Source organism: Triturus cristatus, chromosome 9 (genome assembly GCF_964204655.1).
Source record: "Triturus cristatus chromosome 9, aTriCri1.1, whole genome shotgun sequence".
Taxonomy (NCBI): Eukaryota; Metazoa; Chordata; class Amphibia; order Caudata; family Salamandridae; genus Triturus; species Triturus cristatus.
The window spans coordinates 305330865-305355899 of record NC_140592.1 but is presented as its reverse complement, the minus strand read 5'-3'; the positions used below and the strand labels follow the sequence as shown (position 1 = coordinate 305355899).

The 25035-nt window shown below is 45.5% G+C and overlaps 1 protein-coding gene across 1 annotated transcript in view; it reads right to left on the bottom strand.

Moving 5' to 3' along the window:
• The window catches only part of LOC146797786 (uncharacterized), a 420200-nt gene that overhangs the window by 137280 nt on the left and 257885 nt on the right, over window positions 1-25035 (bottom strand). The window contains exon 5 of the mRNA XM_085624971.1: window positions 19690-19756. Coding sequence (XP_085481097.1) covers window positions 19690-19756 — 67 coding nt within the window. The remainder of the gene's footprint in view (window positions 1-19689; window positions 19757-25035) is intronic.

The window sequence follows — 25035 nt, the reverse complement described above, 5'->3', positions numbered from 1 at the left end:
GGTACATTTTTATGAAATTTCCAGTTTTGCCTCTATGCGAGATTTGTGCGGTTTATTAGTTCAAATGTACCAAAGAAAATGATTTCTGTGCATGGCAAGATAATCTGCACTGCTTTGAGAAACCATTTTCTCGCTAATTGAAAGCAGCCAAGATGGAACATGTGTTCAAACGTTTTCTCTGCATGTTTAGCTTTCTTGACACTAACTGTCAGCAAGAGTCATGATTTTTACTTAAAGGGCAAAGGGTAAAACTTCTTGAACTTTGAGAAGTTCCAACATTATCCAAAGAGCTTTATGAAATTTGCTGAAGGTAATAAAACTTCGTACGCCCTTCCTTAGATTTACCCTTTAATCAACTTGGGAGATGTAGAGCAGGTGGTCCAGAAACCCAAACAGAATGACAGACAGTGGTTACATGATTATCACAAGCTACGTTTCTACATCGGAAGATAACATTTTAAGTAGGGTTATGGATACATTAGGTGTAGATGACAACACCCAAGTCCAAAAATACTTCATTTCAAATTATTTTTTAAATGGTGCTAGGAAGGAAGAACAGGTGCTAAAATAGACAAACAAGGGTTTCAGGACAGGGAAATATGGGTGCCTGGACAGGGAGACATGGGTGCCGGGACAGGGAGACATGGGTGCCGGGACAGGGAGACATGGGTGCCGGGACAGACAGATGCCCATGCTTGATACTGACACATGCGTATATGGAGATAAGATGCTGGGACAAGGAACATGGGTACCTGGATAGGGAGACTTTTGTGTCGGGAAAGGGAGAGAGAAGTGCATTGGGAAATCAAGGTAGGGCAAGAGTGGCACTAAGGTAGGGCGAATCAGTCAACAGGATATGGGATGACAGGATATAGGAGAAGCAAACAGTGGGACTAAGAGGTGCTGGGAGAGGTGCCATCTGGGATTGGAAGACAAAGAACTGAGAACATTGGACAAAGGGATTGTGAGATGTAGACATGGGAACAGAAGGACACATATAGTGGAATAGGGACACCAGGCAAGAAGAAACTGAGATGAGTACTTTAAAATGGAGACACTGTGTTAGACCTGGTACTCTTGAGGTAGTATTTCCCTAAACTTTTTGCTATTTACTCATGGGTTTTGCTGATTCTCTTTGTGTGGCCTTTGGACTCTGGGTAATTTCCCACTGTAATGTAGTGTGAAAGTGTGTGCCCTCTCCCTACACATGTTAGGAAGTGGTCCTTACTTGGTATTTTAAACATGTCTCAAGTTTGCCATTGCAGGCCTGTGTGCGTGTATTTGCAATTATGCTCAGGTTGCCCTTTCGAATTTCATTGGTCAAAGCTGAGGGTGCCTTTCACTAACACTAGAGCATCCCTAGGGTGAGGCCTGGGGGGCGGGAGGGGGGCAAAATGACAGGTGAAAGGTAGGGCAGGTACACATGATTGTTCCCTGCCCAGGTAGTGAAAAACCCCCATGTGTGTTTTCACAACCTGTGATGTTTTCTACACAGGTAGTGACATGGAGGAATGGCTGAGATTACTTTACACTGCAGTGGTGGCTTACAGTGAAGCAGCCTCATGTTGTTTACTGTCATTGGATTCACAATGACAAATCCTCCCTTGTGGTAAAGGTGGATTTGTCATTACTAGCTTAGAAATACCACTTCTAGAAAGAGAGCATTTCTCGGCGCTAAACTCTTTTGTGTGCCTTTTAGTTTTTCTCCAGTCCACACTGGAGGCTGAGGGAGCACATCTGTGCATTCCTCAGAGACAATCATAAACATTGGTCATGCAACTGGAATGACAGATCTCTGCCATTTTAGGACTTGGCTGGATGGATTGGAAAGAGATTTTGACTCTAGGTCTCTGGGTAGCCAGATCATGGCCCCACTAAAAATTAAGAATTGCATTCCTAGGCCTGATGGTAGACAGGACCGAAATTTAGGGGAGACATCTGTGGTTCAAAGGGCAATCCTCTGAACCACCCCCCTCTACCCGACTTCAGACTACAGTATAACTACTAGTACCATAATTCAGCAGGGCAGAGATACATTTGTGGAAACTTGGGACCAGAGATCCTGGACTATGTGGTCTACACTGTCAGAGGAATCTGTTGTGCACATTAGAAGGGACCATTCATCCTGCCTAAAAAGTGGCTTGCCTAGGCCGACTACCTGCTGCTGTGTGGCACCCTGATGTGTGCTCTCCAGGGCTCGTTGGCTTGCCCCTTGTTCTTTGTGGAAAACTCAGGGGCATCAAAGACCTTCCGTGAGGGACTGACACGTCTACGTGTTCCACCTGGATGAAGGTGCCCTCAGCTCCTACTTTGTCTGCTTGATCCAGACTGCAGCGGGGTGTGAACATGGAACTATGTATTGTGCCTGGAGACTGGATTGCCTTGTGTGGAGCTCCCAAACCAAGCCCGCCTCTAAGGAGTGTGGCCTCCACATCGTGAGGCCTCAGCATGTATAAGCGCCTCGCTGGTGGTGAGCGGATTCACCGGTTGCGGAACCCCTTGTAGCCCGCTACGTCGTCCGTGCCGCATCTCTCTCATGCGACACGCCGACTGCATGATCATTGAGTGTGGTGTCCAATTCACAGGTCGCGACCATCTGAGGGACAGCGCAGCCATACTAGTGCCTCATTCTACCTCGTGTGGTACTGCTTGAACTTGCGACTGTGTGTGTGGGACTGGATTGTCTGGTGCGATTCGTAACATCGCGCACCAGACATTGTGCCTCATTGCAGGAAAGTACGGCAAAGCCGACTGTGGGTTGTTTGAAACTGGATTATCTGGTGCGACTTATATCATTGCGCATCAGACGTTTTGCCTCATTCCAGTGAGGTACAGCAAACCCAACTGTGGGTTGATTGTGACCAGATTGTCTAGTGCAACTCATATGATCGTGCACTAGGTGTTGTGCCCAGAACTTAAATTGCAAAACAATAAGTGCCAGGGCTCCCATCAGTAGGCTATTGCAGCCTCCACCACACATTGCCCTGCTATGCTGCCAATGATAGTAACAACACAGCTGCTAACCATCACACTCCTACAAGTGTGACAATTCAGACTATTTCAGGCCCCCAAAGCTATAAGAATGGCTTGGGTGGCAGGTAATTGTCATTTTTAATGAATATACCATTAATAATGAACTGTTGTTGAGGTTATCTCTAAATTTGCTAGACAGTGTCACCTTGTGGCTGGCTGTCCCAAGCGTCAGTGCTGACAAGTAAGTGCTGGTGCCGAGCACTGGAAACCACTGGCTCAAATTAAGCACTGGTTGTGCCTCATTCCAGAGAAGTACGGCGAACCAGACTACAGGTTGATTGTGGCTGGATTGTCTTGTGGGACTCATATCATCGCACACCAGACGCTGTGCCTCATTTCCAGGGAGGTACGGGGAACCCAACTCGTGGTTACTTGTAACAGTATTGTGTGGTGCAACTCAGATCATCGTGCACCAGGCCTTGTGCCTTATTTCTAGGGAGGTATGGAGGACACGACTCATGGTTCATTGTAACCAGATTCTCTGGTGCGACTCGGTTCAATGCTCACCGGACATTGTGCATCACTTCAAGTGGGGTGCAGGTACAGCTGCACCCAAATCACCTAGGGTTCCGTCTTGCCCTCAGTGCGGCGTATCAACTGCCCTCTCCTCACCCGGCCTAACAACTTTGTTTTGTCAGGTAGTATCACCTGGATCGGGCCTGGGTGGCGAGAGTAAGTGTCTGGGCTGAGGAACACTACCGAGAGCAATCGGGAGTGGATCGAGACATCGCATGACCCCCCTGTGCTCCGCAGAACTGGGCTGATGTCGGAAGGTGAATTGAGGGAGCTCTTGGTTGATCTAGGACAACCTCTGTCCCGTTTCTGCTCCGCATTAAGTGGGTGAACTTCCTGAGTGGTGGCCAACCCCCCATTTGTCGACTGTTGCCTGGTTACCCTGATACTGGGCCCCTGATTAAGTGAAACTCCAGCCTTAAACCAGTTTAGTAGGGGGTGTAGGGGTTTGCGACTCTATACTGTGGGGAGACTAGTGGGGTGATAACTGAGAGGTGAGGGAGGGATTGTGCCCCAGGGTCCGCATTAATATTATCAACTGACCTGTCGGATATCATTTGCAGTGCATTATGGTGCCAAGTGGGTGTGTGTACGAATGTGCTTCATATAGACTTGCAGATATCTTTTGCACCATGTTACGGTGCTGTGTGAGTGTGGGAGAGTGTACTGCATGAGAATAGCCTGCTAATACTTGCAACATGCAGCAGTGTGGTTTCATTGGTTTGTTTCATCACCTAAGAAATACTCCGTTTTGACATTGATTACCTGTGCGGCCGTGGCCCCGGTCCTGCTGAGAAGTGTTATAAATTCCTGTGTGTACACATTCCTGATATTGTTGAGATCTGGGTTACACCCTATAAATGTGTGGATTTGAATTGCGTTAATTGCCAGGGTGGACTCAGTTCTGGCAATGTATCGCACTGCATAAGGGTGCTGGGCTAAAATAGGATTTTTTCCAAGTGTTCATATTGCTGATATCAGTTTAACACTGTTGGGCCTAGAACTGCTAGTAATATTTCAAAGTGTGATTTATTACCAGAAATACATGATGTCATGCTGCGTTAATCAATGTGTGTGTTGAATACAAACTTTATTTACAAACACCTTGAGTGAAGTCTCTTTTGTGATGCTCAGGGTATTTATTGTGTGCTGTGCCAATGCTTTACACATTGACTCTGTGATAAGCCTGACTGCTCAGTGCCAAGCTACCCAAGGGTGAGATCAGGTTATACAGTAAGTGCAATCGCCTAACCCTGACAGGAGTGCTAGGATCTGCCTGGCTCGGGCACCGCCTAGGCCAACCAGAAGGTGCCAGTTCCAACACACTGACATACAAATCCAGAGAGAAATAATAGGCACTGAGACATGGAGACACAATCATAAACAATAGGGCACAGGACAACCGCCCATGTCTAAAGACAATGCTCATTGTTGCCTCACCTGACCACTATCACCTTTCCAAACATTGTCCAACAAAGAAAAAAAGTCTCCGGTAACATACTTACATTGTAACCCTCAATATCGTACGCTTGGCATACGAGAAGGGACACAAAGAGGCCACATAGAGCTCCCTATACTAAGTAACACATTACTGCCTACTTCTGTGTGCATTTAGATCTTTAGAACTAGATATAGAATCCTTTAGCTTCATTTCAACAACATAATTTAGGTCCATACTGCAGTGCTAAAAAGGGGAAAAAAGTGTATTGCACTGGTTCTAGCACTAGCTGTAATTAAAAGTAGAGCAGCAATTGTGCATACTACTCATTAGCTGTCACGATTACTACAACCGCAAGCCAATAGTAACTGCAGGCAAAACAGTAATATACTGGCAAATAACACCTAAAAAGTAGATGCAAATAACAATTGTGTGTGCTGTTTGTCATTATTTTTCCACTGTCTTTGCATCAGGGGTAAATATACTACAGGTGCGTAGTGCAAGTATAATTTGCGTAGGTGTGATTGCATGCCCATAATAGTCCAAATTATGTTTGACCAGTTCTTGGATCCATAGCTCCACAGAGTGTGTGCTTGATGCAATGCAATTTCTTGCAATTTATACTCTAGCTAATGCATTTACTAAGACCTTATGTAGAGTTATGACTCTCCCCACTATACTAGTATGCATACGTTGATTGCCAGGGGATGGGTATGAGGCTTTATAGAGAGGAGGAACAAATCTAAATTGAGAAATCATCCTCTCCAAACAGGTGAAGCCTAGGACACGTGGTGAGCTTGTGCTCATTGTCTATTCCACCCACCAATAATTTCTGACTCTGGAGGGCCTGTGCTCCTATCTGGGGACAAAAGACATTCCTTGAGGGGCATCCCACCCTTCTGCCCCTGTGATGAAGTTGGCCCTGACTGAGCGCCTGACTTAGAAATGATTAGTAACCACTGCTTGAAAAGGAAAAATAGAAGAGCAGGGCCGCTGGAATTAGGCAGCAAGGGAGCACCAAATTATGCAGCAGAGTTGACAAAATGATGCAGCAAGAAAAGGCAAAATATGTGGCTTAATGTGCCACATTTTTTGACAGTAACAATTCATTATTTTGTTATTTTTACACATGGTTATACTGTCTCAGCAAATATTTCACCTAATTAGTGTTAGCCTTACAATTAAATATAGAACAAGGCAAATAAAAGATGACCAGTTTATCTTTGCAAAGGGCCTTTCACTGCACATGAACACATGTTGCAGGGTTTGTATTAACTTTTCATCTGTTTGAGCAAGATTATTTTTTTGTTAAAATCCAAAGACTATGCAAAAGAATGATGAATTATGTGGCAAATGCGACAAATCTGTAATTATCGGAAAAAACTGCAGCATCGCATAATTCCAGTGGCCCTGACCAGAATACCTACTTGCTTATGAGACGTGCCACTACATTCCACTGGAAAGTATTGCACTTCTGCTGAAAAATTGAGGTACTCTGCCTCCCGAAATACAGAAGTGCAGGTACTCAGTACCTGAAAGTACTAGCCAATTTAAAGCACTGGTGGTAACAGGAAAAGGAAAATGTCACCTGTTGGTTTGGAGGTCATAGTGCTTATAGATCCACGTTAGCACACTGCTCTGATCTAGTGCTGGATGCAGACATTGTAACTTGCTTGAATTTGAGGCAGAAGTTTCACTTTCGATATGACTAATGCGCCTTCCTTGATACCCACAATGCATCAGGACAAAGACACCACATCCTACACTCCCACTCCCTCCTCTCCTGCCACAAGCCACTCACTTATCCATCAAACCCCTTCGATCCCACTAGTTCCCACCTTCCTTTTCCACAAAACCCTGATTTCTCCTTTCTCTTATCCCTTTAGATCATTCAGCAGCTCTAACTTGTCCCGCATACCACCGCTTTCCTCTCTCTCATCTCCCCCTCTCTTCCTAGGCTTTTTAGTCTCAATTGTACCCCATTCTCACCTTGTGTCCCCTATCCATTCTCGCTCACCTTTCATAACTTATCACCTCACCTCACCCTACCCAGCCTCTCTCTCATTTTTGTTTTTCGCATTTCACTCCTCTACCCTCTCGCGTTTAACCCTCATACCCATTGCACATTTCCATCTCCATCCATCCTCTTTCTCTCTACACATTGCCATAGTACACCCCGTTAAAGCTTACACTAAATGTGATCAACACCGCCAAACCAATACAGGTACACCAGGGCACGCCGCATGATTCAATGAATGAGTGAAGAGTCGGCTATTTTGGCTCAAGCCCATCATTCTTTTAAAGCAATAGGAAATACATTGGCTCATAACTGGTTTAAAAAAAAAAAATACAGATCGGGCTCTGGCAAATGCAAGGTCACAAAACATATTCCATATCCCTCTGTTTACCCTATTTCTATTCTTCTTTTTTTATCTAAACGTCTGATATATCTTGTAAACTACGACACCTACAAACGTTGTGCATTTCCTTTTTTTGCCTTTCCACTTGTTTCACTCTTTTCTCAATTACATTTGTTGTTATATCTGTTACGATGCATTGCAATTATCTGTTTTTATTTGTGTACCATTTTTGCAAGTATGTTGTATAGTTGGCAAAACTGGCATATAGACCCAACTAAATCAAAACATTTAGTAAGGGACGGTGGAAAGTCCTCAAGCCATCATTGGGGCTGAGTGACTATTTCTACTGAACAGCAAAATGGGTGGGGGGGCAACCATTTATTTTTGTATGCGCCTGAGATGCAGATTTTATTTTTCATTACAAGAAGAAGGAGCTAAAATGAAGCGGTGGATCATTGATTACATGCCCAAACACAGAAAACACCTAGCATTTGGTTGCCCCATATCTGTGAACCAATAAATGCTCAATGGGTCTGCTGGATGCTGAATGGTTACAGAAGAGCCAATAAAACAGGTGGTTGCTCGAGCAGTTCTAATCAGGTCATTTAAACCAATGAGAACTGTCTTTGTGTTTATGTGCTCATTAATTACTGCGGGGCAGCTAATCAAAATCACTTGGGCAGCCGTAAGCACAGAATTTCATCTGCAAATTGAGCAGGGCAAGTATCTTGCCGCAGTCTATGGCCCACTGCCATATACCACCACACTACTGCCCATAATATTCTTCTACATGATGGTGCAAATCCCGGAAAACTTAGAATTGAACCTCTTCAAAGCTTGGACAGAAAAGGTTCCATTTTTAGGTATCCTCTGTGAAAGCCCATGTGCTGCACGAGCTATCGGATGCGAGAGATATTGTATACAAGGGGCTTAAAGTCCGCCCATTGCTTAATATTCACTGGCTTGATTGTCACTCTCATTTGCTGACTCTTAATTGGCCAGTGTGTGCAGGCTTCACTTTCTCTTCGATTAGCTGGAGCATGGACCAAGTACTGATTACTTCACCTTGATTGCTGTCCTTCTGCTGATTGCGCTGAGATTAAGGCACTACCTTTATTTTTTGTTCTTCCCTGTCTTCCTTGTTGAACCGCTTGCCATTTGAAGCCCTTTTCTGCATTGAAATAGATGTTTATTGTGATAACAGATGTTATCTGCTTCAAAATGTATTTTCACTAAGACATGAAAATGGGCACATTTGATTGCTTTATGTGATGGGATTTTTTGTGAAATTGCATATTTTTTTCCTTTTTGATGGAGGGAAAGATTAACTGATTTGCTCAGAATCACAGGGGTGTTGTGCCGAGACCTAACACGCATTGAAAAAGTCAATAGGTTACGCCTTTGAGACTAGTGCCTCTGCCACTGCCTTTTGTGCATCTTGTACAGCATGGGCATTGCTGACCTTGGCAATGATTTGAAACTATGCTGTATAGCAGCATGGTTGCTGTGCAGCATGGCTAAAAATAATAATAAAATAAAGGACAATGATGCATCCAGTACTAATGCATTTTTTGTTTAAAGTGCATCAGCCTTGGCTGCATCACAGCACTTTTTAAATGGGTTTTAGGCACACTGCAAAGCATCTCTGCTGCTGTACAGCATGGATGCAAAACATTGCCATTGCCAATAGTGAGACCTATTGTCAATGCCAATGCTTGTTCATTCTGTGTGTGTTTAATCATCACTAGATCGAAGGTAAATGACCATATGGGTGGACAGCTGGAGGAAAGACAAATTGATGTGGCATGGAGGCCATTTTCATATACATAATACACACACACATACACCTACAATAGGACTTTGCACCAGTATTATAGAGACAATGTCCTACAGAAGGAACAGGAGTGGCTGGGAGGACCAGAGAGGGATAGAGGCAATTGTGAACATGGAAGCATGGAGGCCAGACAAAAATCGAGAGGGTGAGAAATGATGAAGGGAGGGTGTAAGCAGAGAGTGTATTGGGGTCCAAATCTCCCAGGATGCTTAGGGACCTCTGATTGACATGGCTCATAACCTTGTGTAATTACCAGCGTGACTAAGATGGCTTCAGCACAGCTTGTTTAGCATTATGGAAAATATCTCAAATGGTGGATTCTGTATGAAGCAGTTCGCAGCCGTAGATCTCTAGCAAACAGAGGAACAAAGGAGCAGAGCTGCCAAAGAAACCAGTCAAGCGGAAGGGGCTGTAAGGCCCTGCGCCTTGTGTGTGGCCAGTGGTTGTTTCTCACAGGATGTGCCTCTGACGAGGAACGTGTGGGGTCCGAGTGGACAAATCAAAGCTGCCCCCACCAGCGAGGGGTTATGGGAGGACCTCATAAGGCACGAGATTAAAGTCCTAACTGAAGGAACGGCGACCTTCCGGGAAGAGAGTGAAGAGGCGGGAGATGTGCGCGCGAGCCCCACAGACCTCGCGAGCTGCTGCAGGGCCCGAGAACAGGAGACCCAAACAAAGGAAAGCCAATTAGAGCCGAGAGGAATACAACGTCTCAGCGTGGGGAGCGCAACTGGGAAGAGCAACCTGGAGAGAATGACAGAGAAGAGAGACCATGAAAGGCAGCTGGAGACTGAACAGAGGAGAGAGGGATGGCAGAGAAGAGAGACAATGAAAGGCAGATGGAGACTGAACGGAGGAGAGAGCGGGAAGGCAGAGCGCGAGCGGAGTGAGAGAGTAGAAAAAGTGAGCTTGTGCGAGAGAAAGAGTTTATATGAGGGAGGAAGCGGTAGTAAAGAAGAGTGGGGGGGGAGAGTGAGCGAAGTGAAAGGGAGGAGAGAAGGTCATCGAATAGAGGAGGAAGCAGGGTGTGAGCGTTAGACGGAGAGTTTATGTGAGATGGACGGAATGCATACACGCCAACAGTGTAGAACGACAAAGTGGGAACTATGGGAAAAAATCGGGGTAATGTAATTTCCATTGGCTTCTTTCTATTGAAGCAAACACAATTTTAGACCGGGGACAGTTTTTATAAAGCATTTTTGGCTTTATAAATGGTGAGTCTCATGCCTGAATCAGGTATGTTGGCAGGTATGCGCATGCGTTGGTGACAGAGCAAGAGAAAAGGACAGTGTGACAGATGAGAGTGAGCAATGAAAGGGAGCGCAAGAGACATCACAAAATAGAATGATGGACTGAGTGTTGAAAATGTTCAAACACTCACTGCCAGTCACAGATCTGGGTTTAATCCATGGTTATTTTGCTCGCCATGTCACCCCAGTTTGGACCCAGCCATATGCAAATCAGTCCTGGTTCCTTTTGAAATCAGCTGGAAGATATTCCTGAAGTAACCAAGAGATCTGACAGTTCTAACAGAAAACCCGTTTTTGCAAATATTTGCCCAGCGGCCTTTCTGTGAGACAGTTCATGTAAGCCAGGCTTCCAAATCTTGAATACTTTGTAATGTTTTAATTCATTTGGAAGTTGGTTGCAGACAAGCCTCTTAATGTTGAAGACATGGACATGGTGATCCAGTTTCGTTGATGGTATTCTCTGAAGGAAGAACAAATCCATTCCAGAATCCATCCACTTATTCCCACCCAGGAATCTATTCTGCTTAGGGCTGGTTCACGGTCCACTGTGTGTTGTAGGATGTTGGCAAGTCAAGTAGGGCCAGATTTACTAGACTGCTGCATTTTGGAGATGACCGTGCTCCCTCTCAGATGTCCAACATGGGAGGCAGGTAGAGTGAGTGAGAAAGGGAGATTGGGAAAGAGTGACAGAGATAGAAAGCGAGAGAGAACATGACAGAAGGGGGATCATGGGAGAAGAGAGAGAGAATATGTAAGAGTGTGAGAATGTGTCCGAGATAGGAAGTGGGAAAGAGCATGACAGAAGATTGATAGTGGGAGAAGAGTGTGAGAGAATGTGAGAGTGGGCCTGAGATTGAAAGTGAGAGATAGAGGGAAAAGAGTTTGAAAGAGAATGTGAGAGTGCGTGAGATAGAAAGTGAGAGGGAATGTGATAGAAGAGGGATAGTGGGAGAAGAGTGAGAGAGAATGGGAGAGTGTGCAAGTGTGTCTGAGATAGAAGGTGGGAGAGAACATGACACAAAAGGGATAATATGAGAAGAGTGTGAGAAAGAATGTGGGAGTGTGCAAGTGGGTCTGAGATAGAAAGTGGGAACAGTGGCGTAACACAGGCCCTCACAGCCCCCGCGGTGCGGCGTGGCCCCCAAGCTCCAGGGGGCCCCCTCAGCACAATACTCTGGCCGGAGAGCCCCTGATTGAGTCCAGAAGGGGGCCCTCTACATACCTTGCAGGGGGGGGCCCTCACGTTTCGTTACACCAGTGAGTGGGACAGGTCATGACAGAAGAGGGATAATGGGAGTCGAGTGTGATGAAAATGGGAGAGTGTGTAAGAAGGAAAGCGAGAGAGAACATAACTGTTAGAAATGGGGTATCTAGTTGGCCGAGGTATGCACCCTGTCCAAGTAGGGACCATCACTTTAGTCAGGGTAAGTAAGATACACACTAAAAGTTACCTGTGCTCACCCTCTGGTAGCTTGGCACAGAGTTGTCAGGCTAAACTAAAGAGGCAATGTGTAAAGTATTAGTGCAACACACCACTCAGTAACACAATGAAAATATCACAAAAAAGACTCCACACAGGTTTAGAATAGAGAATTTTATAAATAAATCATGGCAAAAAAAATAATCAAATCCAATGTACAGAAATTGAGTTATGAATTTTTAAAGAATAAAAAAAGTTCTAGCGCTTAGAAGCAATAAACGCCAATGAGGGTTATCTGGTCGCGCTGGATCGGGGCAACTTCAATATTTTGGGCCAATTGTGATAAAGCGAAGGCCGGCTACAGGACCCACGTAGGGCCTGGTGAACAAAGTACCTTATCCTGGTGTCAACAACGAGGTAAGGGGCACAGTTGAGTGATGCGTCGATGTCGATCCTACAGAGGTGATGATGCTTTGGTTCCGTAGACAAAGCGCCGAGCCGAGATGCTTTGGTTCCGAAGTGCGATGCGCCAGGTTTCTCCTCGCAGTCGAAGGATGCTGCAGCAGAGATGCGCAATTCGATGTGTTGGCCTCTCAACGGAATGCGTTGGTTCGTTAAGCGATATCGCCAATCCTACTCCAGCTACTGGGTTGATGCACTGGTTCTGCTACACACAGAATGGAGATGCATCGATTTCAGTGATGCAAGTACCTCGGTCCACTTCCAGTGAACATGGCACAGAAGAAGGGGTGGAGACTTTGATATCCCTGAGTTTAAATCAACAGGAGGCAAACCAATACACCCTTGAAGATAACTTCAGTGCAAGGCAGAGTCCAGCTCGCCTCAGCAGAGTCAGAGAGCAGCAGGGCAGCATGAGAAAAGCAGGCCTTCCAGATCAGCAGTCCAGCAGAGTGTCAGTCCTTGATGCAGCACAACAGTTATTCTGACAGAGTCCAGTGCTAGGTACAGACATGTCTGTCTTGGTAGGGTCAGAGACCCAGTACTTATACCCAGTTGTGGTTTTGAAATGGGGCATCTTCAAAGAAGTGCGCGCAGGTCTTTCCTTCCCAGCCTTGGCTCCAGACTATCATGAAGGGGTAATCAGCCCTTTGTGTGCGACACAGGATACTGCCTATTCAGATATCAGCGTCAGCTTCCCCTCCCTTTCTGCTCAGGAACAGCCATCAGAATGCAGATGAGTCAGCAGACACTCCTAACCTTCCTGTGTTTTGTGGCTATCTAGAGGGATTGCACAAAGTGTAGCTGTCACCCACCCCAGATGTGTATTGGAGACAGGCTGCAGGCACACAGAGCAGAGAAATGTCCACTTTCTAAAAGTCTTAGGCCCTTATCAAGGAGACTTTTTCTGTCCATGGAGTCGCCATCTCACATGTGACCTCTCCCACACAAGGAAACGGTCCAGTCCCACGAGGAGACCACTTTACTTTGGAACCCATCTGAACCGTTCAGAACAAACATACGCCCTGACGAAGTTCAATCTCTTTGAACGAAATGCGTTGGCTGAGGCTTGTTGCACATATCTGTTGGAATACCTAATAAAGAATGTTTTTCAGAAAAGAAAATGACCATTCGTTGTTACTGAAACAGACTACTGGGGTAGTGCATCGCTCCACTTGTTCTTAATTTCTAAAAACTTAATGTTAAATCCAACTTTACCAGAAAGGGGATTTATCATTACCATTCCAAAGATATAAAACATGATGCAGCTACTCCTTTCCAATCAGGAATTACAGCTTAAAAGTGTATTAAGTTATTTCCAATGTTAATCTATAAGAGGAGTAGGCTGCCCAGTAGTGAAAAATGAATGTTGGTGTTTGTCACTACCCAGACATGTAAAACCTAAAAGTACATGCCCTGCCTTTTACGTACACATCACCCTGTTCTATGGACTACCTAGGTCCTACCTTAGTGGTGCATTATGTGTAATAAAAGAGGAGTTTAAGACTTGCCAAAGAGTTTTAAATGGCAAGTCGAAATGGCAAACACAAGCCCTGCAGTGGCAGGCCTGAGACAGGTTTGAAAGGCTACTTGTGTAGGTGGCCCAATCAGTGATGCAGGCGTACAAGTACCATTTAATTTAAAGGCCCTCAATATATGGTATACCACTTTACAAGGGACTTATAACTAAATATGCCATTTGTATACACAACCAATGTTACCATATTTAGGGGAGAAGCACATGCACTTTAGCACTGGTCAGCAGTGGTAACATGCCCAGGGTCTTAAATTCAGCAAAAAGAATTCAGCAAAAAGAGGAGGAGAAAGGCAAAAAGTTGGGGTGACCCTTCGGAGAGGGTAATTTTCTAACAATGACAGAAGAGAAATAGTGGGAGAAGAGTGTGAGAGGGAATGTGAGAGTGTGTCTGAGATAGAAGGTGAGAGAGAAAATGACAAAAGACGGGTAGTGCGAGAAGAGTGTGTCTGAGACAAAGTGAGAGAGAACATGACAGAAGAGGGTTACTGGGAGAAGGGTGTGAGAGAGAATGGGAGTGTGTGTCTGAGATAGAAAGTGAGAGCAAAAGACAAAAGAGGGGTAGTGGCAGAAGAGTGTGAGAGAGAATGAGAGAGTGTGTCGGAGATAGAAAGTGAGAGAGAACATGCCAGAAGAGGGGTAGTGGGAGAAGTGTGTGAGAGCAAATCAGAGTATGTGAGTGTGTCTGAGATAAGAAGAGAGAAAGAACATGACAGAAGAGTTATAGTGGCAGAAGAGAGTGAGAATGTGAGCTTGTGTGAGTGTGTCTGAGATAGAAAGTGAGAGAGAACATGACAGAAGAGGAGCAGTGGCAGAAGAGTGTGAGAGAGAATGGGAGTGTGTCTGAAATAGAAAGTGAAAGAGAACATGACAGAAGAGAGGTAGTGAGAGAAGTCTGTGAGAGCGAATCAGTGTGTGAGAGTGTGTCTGAGGTAAAAAGAGAGAAAGAATATGACAGAAGAGGGATAGTGGGAGAAGAGTGTGAGAGAGAATGTGAGCGTGTGCATGTGTGTCTGAGATAGAAGTGAGAGAGAACATGGTAGAAGAGGGGTAGTGGGAGAAAAGTCTGAGAGAATGGGAGAGTGTGTCTGAGATAGAAAGCGAGAGAGAACATGACAGAAGAGATAGTGGGAGTAGAGTGCGAGAGACTATGTGAGTGTGTCTGAGATTGAAAGGGAGCGAGAACATGACAGAAGAAAGGTAGTGGGAGAAGAGTGTAAGAGAATGTGAGCAGGTTTCTGAGATAGAAAGTGAGAGAGAATGTGGCAGAAGATGAGTCTGAGATAGAAAGTAAGAGAGAGCATGACAAAGAAGAGTTTGAGAGAGAATGGGAGAATGTGTCTGAGATAGAAGGAGAGAGAAGAGTGTGGAGAGAAGAGGAAGAGTGTGAGAATCAGAGAGATATACAACAAGCAGAGGGAGGGGTGATGTAAGAAAATAATGAGTGGAAGAAAGAAGGAAAAATGTATGGAGGTGATAGACTCTAAAGAATGAAGATGAGAGAGAGAGAGTTATAAAAGAAAAGGAGAGTAAGAAAGAAGAGGGAGGTGTGAAAATGAGTATGAAAGGCAGAGCGGCAGAAAGTGTGATAGGAGAGAACAGATGAGAGTGAGAGAATACTAGATTAGATTGTTAGAAGTGGGAGAGTGCACAAAAAGGAGGAGAAGAACTCATGGTGAGTTGGGGCAATGGGATAAAAGATTAAATGGCCTGAAAAAGATTGGTGAAAGAGGGAGGGACGGGGAGAGTGGAAGAGTGTGTGTGAGAGAAGATGCACTGAGGGAATGGCTGTGAATGAAAAAAGACAGCAGAGGAAAGAGGTGTGAGGACAAAAGTGCAGAGCCTACAAGAAACTGAGGAATGAAAGTAGCCATAAGAGTGGAGAATGATAAAAGAGATGCTGTTACAGAGGATAAAAGAGATGATAGGCGTGACTATCCAAAGAATAAAAATGTTGCAACAGATATAGAAAGGGCAGAAAGAAAGGGAAAGAGAAAAGCAGAGAGAGAGAGAGAGGAATGGAGAGAAAATAGAGTGGTGCTTTTGGCTATGTTCTTCGCAGTGCTGGAAATATGCAGCTCTGATTCCAAACAAGAAATCATTGGAACGTTGATGGAAAGAGAAAATCTCAGCTAAAGCTCTGCTGGAAAGCGAGCCTCCCAGGAGGGAGATTAGATCCTGTCTGAGAGCGGCACTTCCTTCCTGCCAGAGCCTGCTCTGAGAATGGGCCTCGCTGTCCGAAGCGAGCGGAGGAGGCGCTGGAAAGACAGACTGAAGAAAGGAGAAACAGCAGCTAGTGGGACCAACTATGTCAGTGGAGACACAACCCAGTGCTTAATTTGCACAGCAAAAAGTAAGTGGCAGGGCTCTTGTCTGGAGGCCACTGCAGCTTGCATCACACATTGCCGCTGCCAATGACAGTAACAACTCAACTACTAAGCGTCATACTCCTACAAGTGTGACAACTCGGAGTATTACAGGCTCCAAAGCTATAAGAATGGTTTGGGCGGCAGGTAATAGTAATTTTTAAAGTATTTCGAATTAATAATTAACTTTTGTTGTGGTCATCTCTAAATTAGCCAGACAGCGCCATCTTGTGGCAGATTATCAAAACGCTGGTGTTGAAATTAAGTGCCGGTGCCGAGCACCGGAACCCACGGGCTCAAATTAAGCACTGGTTACAATACACATGTGGCCAAATCCTCCTATATAATGCATGTCTGCTTCTAGGATTGTGTACGTAGGATTAGCACTTGTCTGGTGCAGACCTGTCTACCAAAAGACCAGGGTTGCCTGATCCATGACCGATTTTTAGGCTACCCACAGAAAATAAATGTACATGCAGTACATTTAATGGAACTCATTTACATACTCAGCGGTTACTCTGAAGGTCTGAACCCATAATATGGGGTTTCACTGCGAATAGTGTTTGTAGGGCAAAGTTTTGTCTGCCTAACACCAAGTCAGACCTTAATCCTTATCAGGTCCTTAAATGTAGTGGCATTAACCTAAGTTACAGCATTTATTATTTTCAAAAAGCAAGGTAACAGCAATACCACTCATTTACTGTGCTACAAAAATCAAAAATTGCTGGTAGCAGGCATGGATGCCTGTGAAAAAAAATACATGTATAGGAATGTATAATATTACAACGTGTACTAATACCACACGTGCTATTACAACGTAGGTATTACTACGCAAATGCCATTACAACGTGAACTTTTACCACGGCATGCATGGTAAAGGCATACACTTGGTAAAAATGTCTGTGGTATATATATATATATATACACACACACACACACACACACACACACACACACACCTTTACTATTCATGCCTTTCCAATGAAATTGGTTGTAAAGGCATGTGTGGTAAAGACATATACGTTGTAATGGCATTCGATGTAATGGCAGTGCATTGTTATGGCACTTGCGTTGTGATGGCATGCTTTGTAATAGCATGCGTTGTAATAGTTGCAATGTAATGGGTGTTTCTCAATGCAGACGCCCAAAGTTTTTTCTTAGGAACTCATTGATGGCGCTGTAGAATTCTCCATGTCCCGATTAAACGGAGGCATGGTCTTGATTCCATCTCTGCCACTTTCTGCCACCACCATACACTTCCCCTTACTTAATTTCACTTTTGTGAGTTTTTCTCAGCCCTATCATCTCCTTTTCCCCTTCTCTTCATCCCTCATCTGTGAAAATTGCTCAGAATTTCCAGCCGAGTGCTTAGAAGCCTATTAAGGAAGAGATTCCTGGTTGGCCACTTACTAGCACTGAAGTGACCGAGGTTTTGGGCTAAACAAATTTTCATTGTATTGCCTAAAGAGGGAGGAAGCGCCATATATTTGATTGCTGCGTACATGCTTTATTTTGAAACTTACCGGTCATTCCCTCCAAGGCAGCCTTTTACTGCATGCCATCGTTTGAAGAAAACTTGTTCCATGTTATGACTGACAGGTCACACCTTTGACCTTTCACACAACTTTCTGCACAGTGGGTCGCAATCATTACATGACTGCCACTCACCAGTCCCATGTTTTACAGCAGACTTATCAGAGTAATCAATGCAAGAGCATCTGTAATTATTATTAGGCCTTGCTATAGTCAAGACCTTTTGAGCCTCATTTATGGGGTTTATGGCGTAGGGCAGCGCAGCAGCAACGCTTCCCAACCGCAAAAGAAAATGGCAGGAATGCGCCGTATCTATTAGATACGGCACGTTTCTGTCCTTTTCCCCTGCGCCGGCGCACAATGGGCTGCCGTGCACCAATGCAGCCACCTTTGCTCCATGGTGCAAGGGTGCCTGCATTGCAGGGATGATTATTTTTGTGCAGGAAGGAAAGCCTTCCTGCGCACAAACAATCACAAGAGGCTTTCTCCTCATTCTGTGTGTGCTGCAGAATGCAGCACATTTCTGCAGCACACATAAAAAGAGGAAAAACGAGGAGAAATGAAAATATTTCTCCTTGTTGTGCCTCCCTTACGCCTTCCCTGGGGAGGCGTATGTTTTTGGCGCTGCCTCGGACTTATGGTTTCTCATAAATCTGGGGCAGTGTCAAAAAGCCATGGATGTTGCTGGGAACGCTCCCAGCAATACCCATGGAACGCTTCCTTCACTCAGTTCTCTACGTGAAAGGGGCCCATATTTATATGGCAATGATAAGCCAAGTAACATGTCTTTACGTGACCTTATAAATATGCCAGTGGCACATTGCACCACCGGAATGTCAAAAAAGTGACATTCCGACAGCGAAATAGTGCCGAAACGCCCTTTGATTTTACTAAAAATAATAGATCTACTTATAGGGAATTTTAGCCAGCCCGCTTCATCCATTGGTCTGTTGTTGTTTCACACACGTTTTTCTTCCGGCCACTACAGTATACAGCATAAGTTGAACAGCCCATGTCAGACATTTGATAAGATGAAGGCATTTGCCATTCACAAGTAATAAATCTTCACACAAAGTAGTTCCCTTCAGTGCTAGAGACTACTCTGGCAGTGCATGCTTTTTGATACCTACATTTATTTTCATATTGGCGAGGGCCCGGCAGCTCCCCTAACAATAAAGTTTTACAATAACCATTACAAAACAAAACAAGCACTGCCAAAGCCAACATGTTGGAAGCCGACTCCAGACTTACAGGTTTTGCAAATGCCTGTTTTTTTTAAACGCCAGTCTGTCTGCACTCGGGGCAGTTTTGCCCCTTGCGTGTTTCATGGCACTCTTCGAGTTTTGCAACACATGTTCTGTATTTTCCAGCACAAACATCAACTTAGTATGTTGACATGGCAGCTGAGATCTGACGCCAGCTCTAAACGGTGTAACTGAGAAAGGGAATTATTGGTGAACGTAGGTTTACAGTAAGAGGCCCAGACAGGGAACAGGGTTTCTGACTCCCCTCGTGGATGCACAGTGCATGTTGGGAAATGTAAGTTGGAAGCTAGGAAAGTACTGGATGCAGTTTTAGGTGTGCCTCCCCCAGGGCCGGACTGGGAACCAAAACCGGCCCTGGCAAAGTGCTCAGCCGCCCCCTACCCCCCTCGCGGGGGGTTGGGGGTGCCGCCGTGCTCTTTGCCAGGGTCGGTTTTCGGCCGATTTTGTTACAGGGCAGATTTTGCAGTTATGCTGCAAAAACGGCCCTGTAACACAAACGGCCCCAGGCGCCGAAAACCGTCCCCCACCCGTGCGGCGCACCGGGGGATTGCCCGGTGCCCGTTACGACCAGTCCGGTCCTGGCCTCCCCAGGAGGAGCAGAGGACACACTCTGCATATTTTGCTATGATGCAGCCTATTGATGCGTAGAGGGGCTGGCTTACGTGGGCCAGGGTCAGCACTCACCCTCTGAACGAAGCACTCGGCCACGGCGTGGGCACTGCTGCAGCACTCCAGCTCCTCCAGCAGCTCACTGCAAGTGACACAAGAGCAGGGCATGTTAGGGTTTTTTCCAACCTTTTATAATCATTTTTCATCAATAAAAAACAAAATAGCAAAAGCAACTCAGCATATTCATATATAAAAGCTCAGCAGTATTTGCATGCAGGCGTGTTCGGCACGGGTAAGAGAGGGGAGGAGGGAAGTCGACAGACAACGGGATAGGTAAAATTAAATAAATAAAACCGCTTACCTTGCGCTCTGGCCAAGTTGGCGATGTGGTGGCGCAAGGTAAGTAGTTTCATTAATTTTTGTATTTAATTTTACCTATCCCATCGTCTGTCGACTTCCCCCCCTGGCCTCGCCCTTGCCACGCCCCACCGCTCTTACCTATGCCGGCCGCACCGGTTTGCATTTCAAGAATCTGCAAGTGCGAAAACCAAACCAATTACGTGCGTCATTATTTACATTGTGGTCTAGGTGTTTAGTACGAAACCTGCAGACTAGAGTTCACTGTTCCCACTGCTTTTCCAAAGGGCAACCAACCATCGACAGGCAAACTTCCCATGTCCCACCGCACATGGCTCACAGACTTGCGGCCAGATCGGATCCGTACTGTTTGGGCGTCAGAGTCGGCCTGGCCTATAGGGCAATCAGGCAGTGCCCGATGGGCTGTTCTGACAGGTTAGTGTATGGGCTTTTATTGGCTGTTTGTGGGCCTGTTTTAAGGTCTGCTCGGACAGTTTTTACAATTGATTTCAATGATATTTAAACAAACATTGACTGCAGCAAGCTCAAATCCATTCAGTCTATTATACCGTGCAAAACAATTATACAGCTTATCTTTACATTTTCAAAACTGCCGCAATGTGCAAACATGGACCACTTTTTTAGCTATCAAATTCATTTTATTTTGGTACCCGCGATTATTTTCTGTCCCAGTGCAACCCGGGTGAGCAGTCAACCGAGTCTCTGGGGTATCTGGGGGTCCACTAGACAACTTATCTTGCCAAATTCTTAAAACTCTCTCTGCGATCTCGTCCAATCTCACCATGCGCATGAGATGTGCAAGTTAGATTTAAGTGCTTCAACAAGGACGCCTGACTTGCATACTGTCTAGAGGAACCAGCTTACATGGCTTGCACCCAGACTGTCCCTTTAGGTCCTGGCCCATGTTTGATGCATGGTTCTCGTTCCACTCCTATCCTTCACTCACCCCACCCTAGGATCTCTGACCCTTGTGTGATAACATGACCTCTCACTGCCCCATCACCCTCTAATTACCCAAGGCCAGTGCTTAATTTGAGTCGGGGTTGCCAGTGAGGCCCCCCCCCGCATTCATTTTTGATGACCAGCACTTATTTTTCCTCATCAGACATTTATCGAGAGAAAGAAAATCACACAAAGTGGAAAGCCGGAGGAAAAGGCAAAACTGTCACAAAAGGAGAAAACAGGAATCTGCACTAGTTTTTTTTTTTTTGTTTTTTTTAGTTTTATATAGCGCGAACCTGACCCGAATCCAATCCGGTATCAGAGCGCTTTACATAGCACCAGTTACGTTACATGAGGACACACATTCATTTGTTGTTAGGCAAGGGGAGATTAAATGATTTGACCAGAATCACAGGATGTTCAGCGTCGTTCCCGAGACTCGACCCCAGTTCCCCAGGTCCGAGGTCGAGCGCCCTAGCCGTTAAGCCAACTCCTCTCCCCAAACACACTAGCGTGTTTGGGCTTTGTGTCATACACAGCCTCTAACTGTCCCTCTCCATCACCCATATCATAGTGGGCTCTCTGGCCCTTGTGTGATAACATGACCTCTCACTGTCCCCATCTGACAACAACATCACCCTAGGCCATCTTGCTTTGTGTGATCCATTGATTCTCACTGAACACCTACCCAACAATAGTATCTCCCCACGCTCTCTGGCCCTTGTGTGATAACGTGGCCTCCCAATGAATCCCCAGCTACTCCAACACCACCCCAAGAACTCTGGTCTTTCACTGCACCACTATCCAACAATATCATCACCTTAGGCTCTCTGCGGGATACATGGCCTCTCACTGAACTTTCACTCACTACTCACATTACCCTGGGCTATTTGGCCCCTGTGCTATAACATGGCCTCTCACTGAACCCCTATCCAGCAATAGCATTGTCCTAGTCTCACACGGCTTCTCACTGAACCCCCATCCACTCTGCCATCACCTAGACAGTAAAGACTTTGTGTGATGCATGCCCCCCACTAAACCCATATTCAGCACTTTTATTTATTTATTTGAGTTCTATATAGCGCTGGTTAGAACCAAAGGTATCAGAGTGCTTTACATGATTTGAGAATAAGCTTACAAGAAGTACATGACCAAAGTCAAGTGGGATTAACGAGCAGCATGCCTGCCAACTTGCAGAACAATCTCACTGTGTGAAGAGGGGGCAGGGCCTTGAAAGGGGCGGGCATCATGCCAAGAAGTTCCTACGGGGCACTTTTGAACACCACCTGCCCCCAAACCACCCCCCCTTCAAAAAAGAAATGGTTACTGGATGTCCTGGGGTATTTTCACATCCCTTAATAGACATCGACAGTTCAAAGACTCGGGAAATGAGCTGGAAAACCACTATTTACAGTGGTTTTCAGCTCGTTTTCCCTGCCACTGGGAGATATTGGCTTCTCACTGGGAGACCGTGTGATGGGAGCTGATATTGTGTGTCACATGGTTGCACAGTGTGAGTTGGCAGGTATAGACCAGTCATATAGAAAACTATAGAACAACAGAGCAGTAAAGTAAAGTAGTAACATCACTGTTCCCTCTCGGACCTTTGGGTGAAGTACGGCCCCTCACTTCAGACCCATCTAGCACTCACACCACTCTAGGCTCTTGTCTGATACACAGCCTCTCATTGTACCCCAATCCAGGACTCAAACAAGCTTAGGCTCGCTCTCAGCACCCGTATCCAGAACTGACACCACCCTAGGATCCCTGGCCCTTGTGAAATGCATGGCCTCTCAAGACACCAACATCCAGCACTAACATCACTCTAGGCTCTAGTCCTGAGAAGATATAGGGCCACATATTCCAATTATGCCCAATACTAAGATTCCCCTACCCTGGCTGGATTTTAAAATACCCTTGCCCTGGACACTTGGTAAAAGAAGGCCTCTCACTGCTCTCCTGTCCAGCCCTTATTTTTCATAACATTGCTTGTTAATGTTCTCGATTTAAGGCACAGATTCTACAGACATATACACCAAGTTATCAGGGTCTGTGGAGCCAAGGCTCAAGTAATCATTTATTATTAACCCAAGCGTCAGGTCTTCCATATTGTGTATCGTGGTCGAACTCGTCTTAGACTGAGGGAAGAAACTGAGTTGACCGACATTGTGAGCAGAGGAGTAGGGGATGGGCAGCTGGACAAGAAAGGACATTTATCCCCCCCCTCCACCTTAGTGTGCCTTCTTTCTGAAAGGCCTCAGGCTTGTCTAACGTTAGTGCGAGGTCTGGGACCAAAGCTAAATTCACTGCCCTCCAGGTGATTGTTCCGCTTAGCCTAGGAGCGATGAACAACACGTTTTTAACTATTTAATCAAATATATTTCAGTGAAAGAGAAACGGGTGTCTGTCGCCATCTAGTGGTTTGACCACTCAGGTTGCCTATTTATTCATGAAGAAAGCGGACTTCCTTGGGTGAGTTTTCTTTCCTTCGTTTGTTTATATAATGCAAACTTGCCCTAAAGTATTGAAGCGTTTTACATGAGCAGCAGTTACATTACAAAAGGAGAAGTTCTTTTTTTTTTTTACAGACTTTCCTCATTTTGAGGTTGTTCTCATCCATTTTCGAGAAGGCACTGCCACTTAATTTGTTCGCCATCTGCACAACGCCTATCACGCTGCCTCGGCTGACAATAGGCTTGCACAGAATACTCCTCGTCATGTAGCCATGTACAAGTCTACTTCTCTGCAGAGAATAGCAAAAGAAATGGTCAAGCCAAGCTTCCTTTTTCAGTGGCGGCCAGCACGGATTGGGGTGATGGGGAGTGGTATAGGGGTGGGGGGATTACGGGGTGTAAAAAAAGAGAAAAAAACTTTCCTCCTTGCCGCGTCTTTCCTCTGTTGTCCCTCCGTCGCCTCTCCCGACCGGAACGGAACAGCAAGCACCCAGGTTCCCCTGAGTCAAATACACGTGGCAATGCAGCGTTGTGATTGGTCTGAGTTCCGTGGCTTGGCACTCAGACAGGCAGTGGGAGCCTGGGCATGTTCTCCACCCAGGATGTGATACAGCCTGGGTGGAGAACATGCAAAATTGTTTGGCTAGCCCCAGACGGCCGGCCAAACAGTCTTTTGCATGCTTACAGTGTGCCACCACTCCTCCCCCTGTTCCTCTGTCATCAGAGTAGCCCCGCCTGCAAAGATGCTGCAGCAGGAAAAGAAAAATTAAAATAAACTAGAGTTACTATCATTTTATTTTTCCTTTATTTAACTGCGGCAAAGCAGTGGGGCAATGCTCCTCCACCTTAGCAGAGGAGCGGCCACTGTTCTTTTTGAAAGCAGCCATAACATTTATTTCAGTCAAAAGGTACCTGATATCAACTTTCCATTCCGTTTTTCAATTAAGTTTTAAATAAATTGTACAAGACTATGAGAACTGAAGAGGTTGAGAACTCCTCCTATATATGGACATTATTCATTAGAGCTAGCATTGGCAAAGCCAATAGTTTTCGCCTATGAGAGAATTATTGACTTTGTCAATTTGTTTTAGACTTGTGGCACAGCAAAAAAAAGTCTTTCTTTTATGCACTCCACAAGAGTACAAGTGTTTTCCAGGCATCTCCCTCCCAGTGTTCCTCCCTGTTGCTCGTGTACATCTCACCCACTTCCCCCGTATTTCTTTGTCACACATGTGCCTCTACCCACCAACTCCACATTGCTCTCTTGCCCCATATCCTCCTCCAGCCCTCGACTTCGCTCTCTCTGTCGTTTATTTTCCCCCAACCCCGCTTTCCGTGTTGCTTCTCCTTCACCCTCACACCCCATATTGCTTCTGCCCCACCAGCACCCCGTGTTGCTTTCAATCCCTCCCATCCACCTGTGTTGTTTCCGTCCTTGCTGTGTTGCACCCCCACCCTCTTTAAAGAAAAAACTGCTTACCTCAAATTATTTTATTTTTAATTACTGATCCAACTAGGTTCGTTGAGTAAAAAGACAAACTAATTAGCTGCATCATTCTATACACGTATGCATGTGTGGTGCAGGCTGCCTACAAAATTAGCCGGCTAGCTGTTTCAAAGGCTTTTAAAAAATAATTATTTAGCCAAG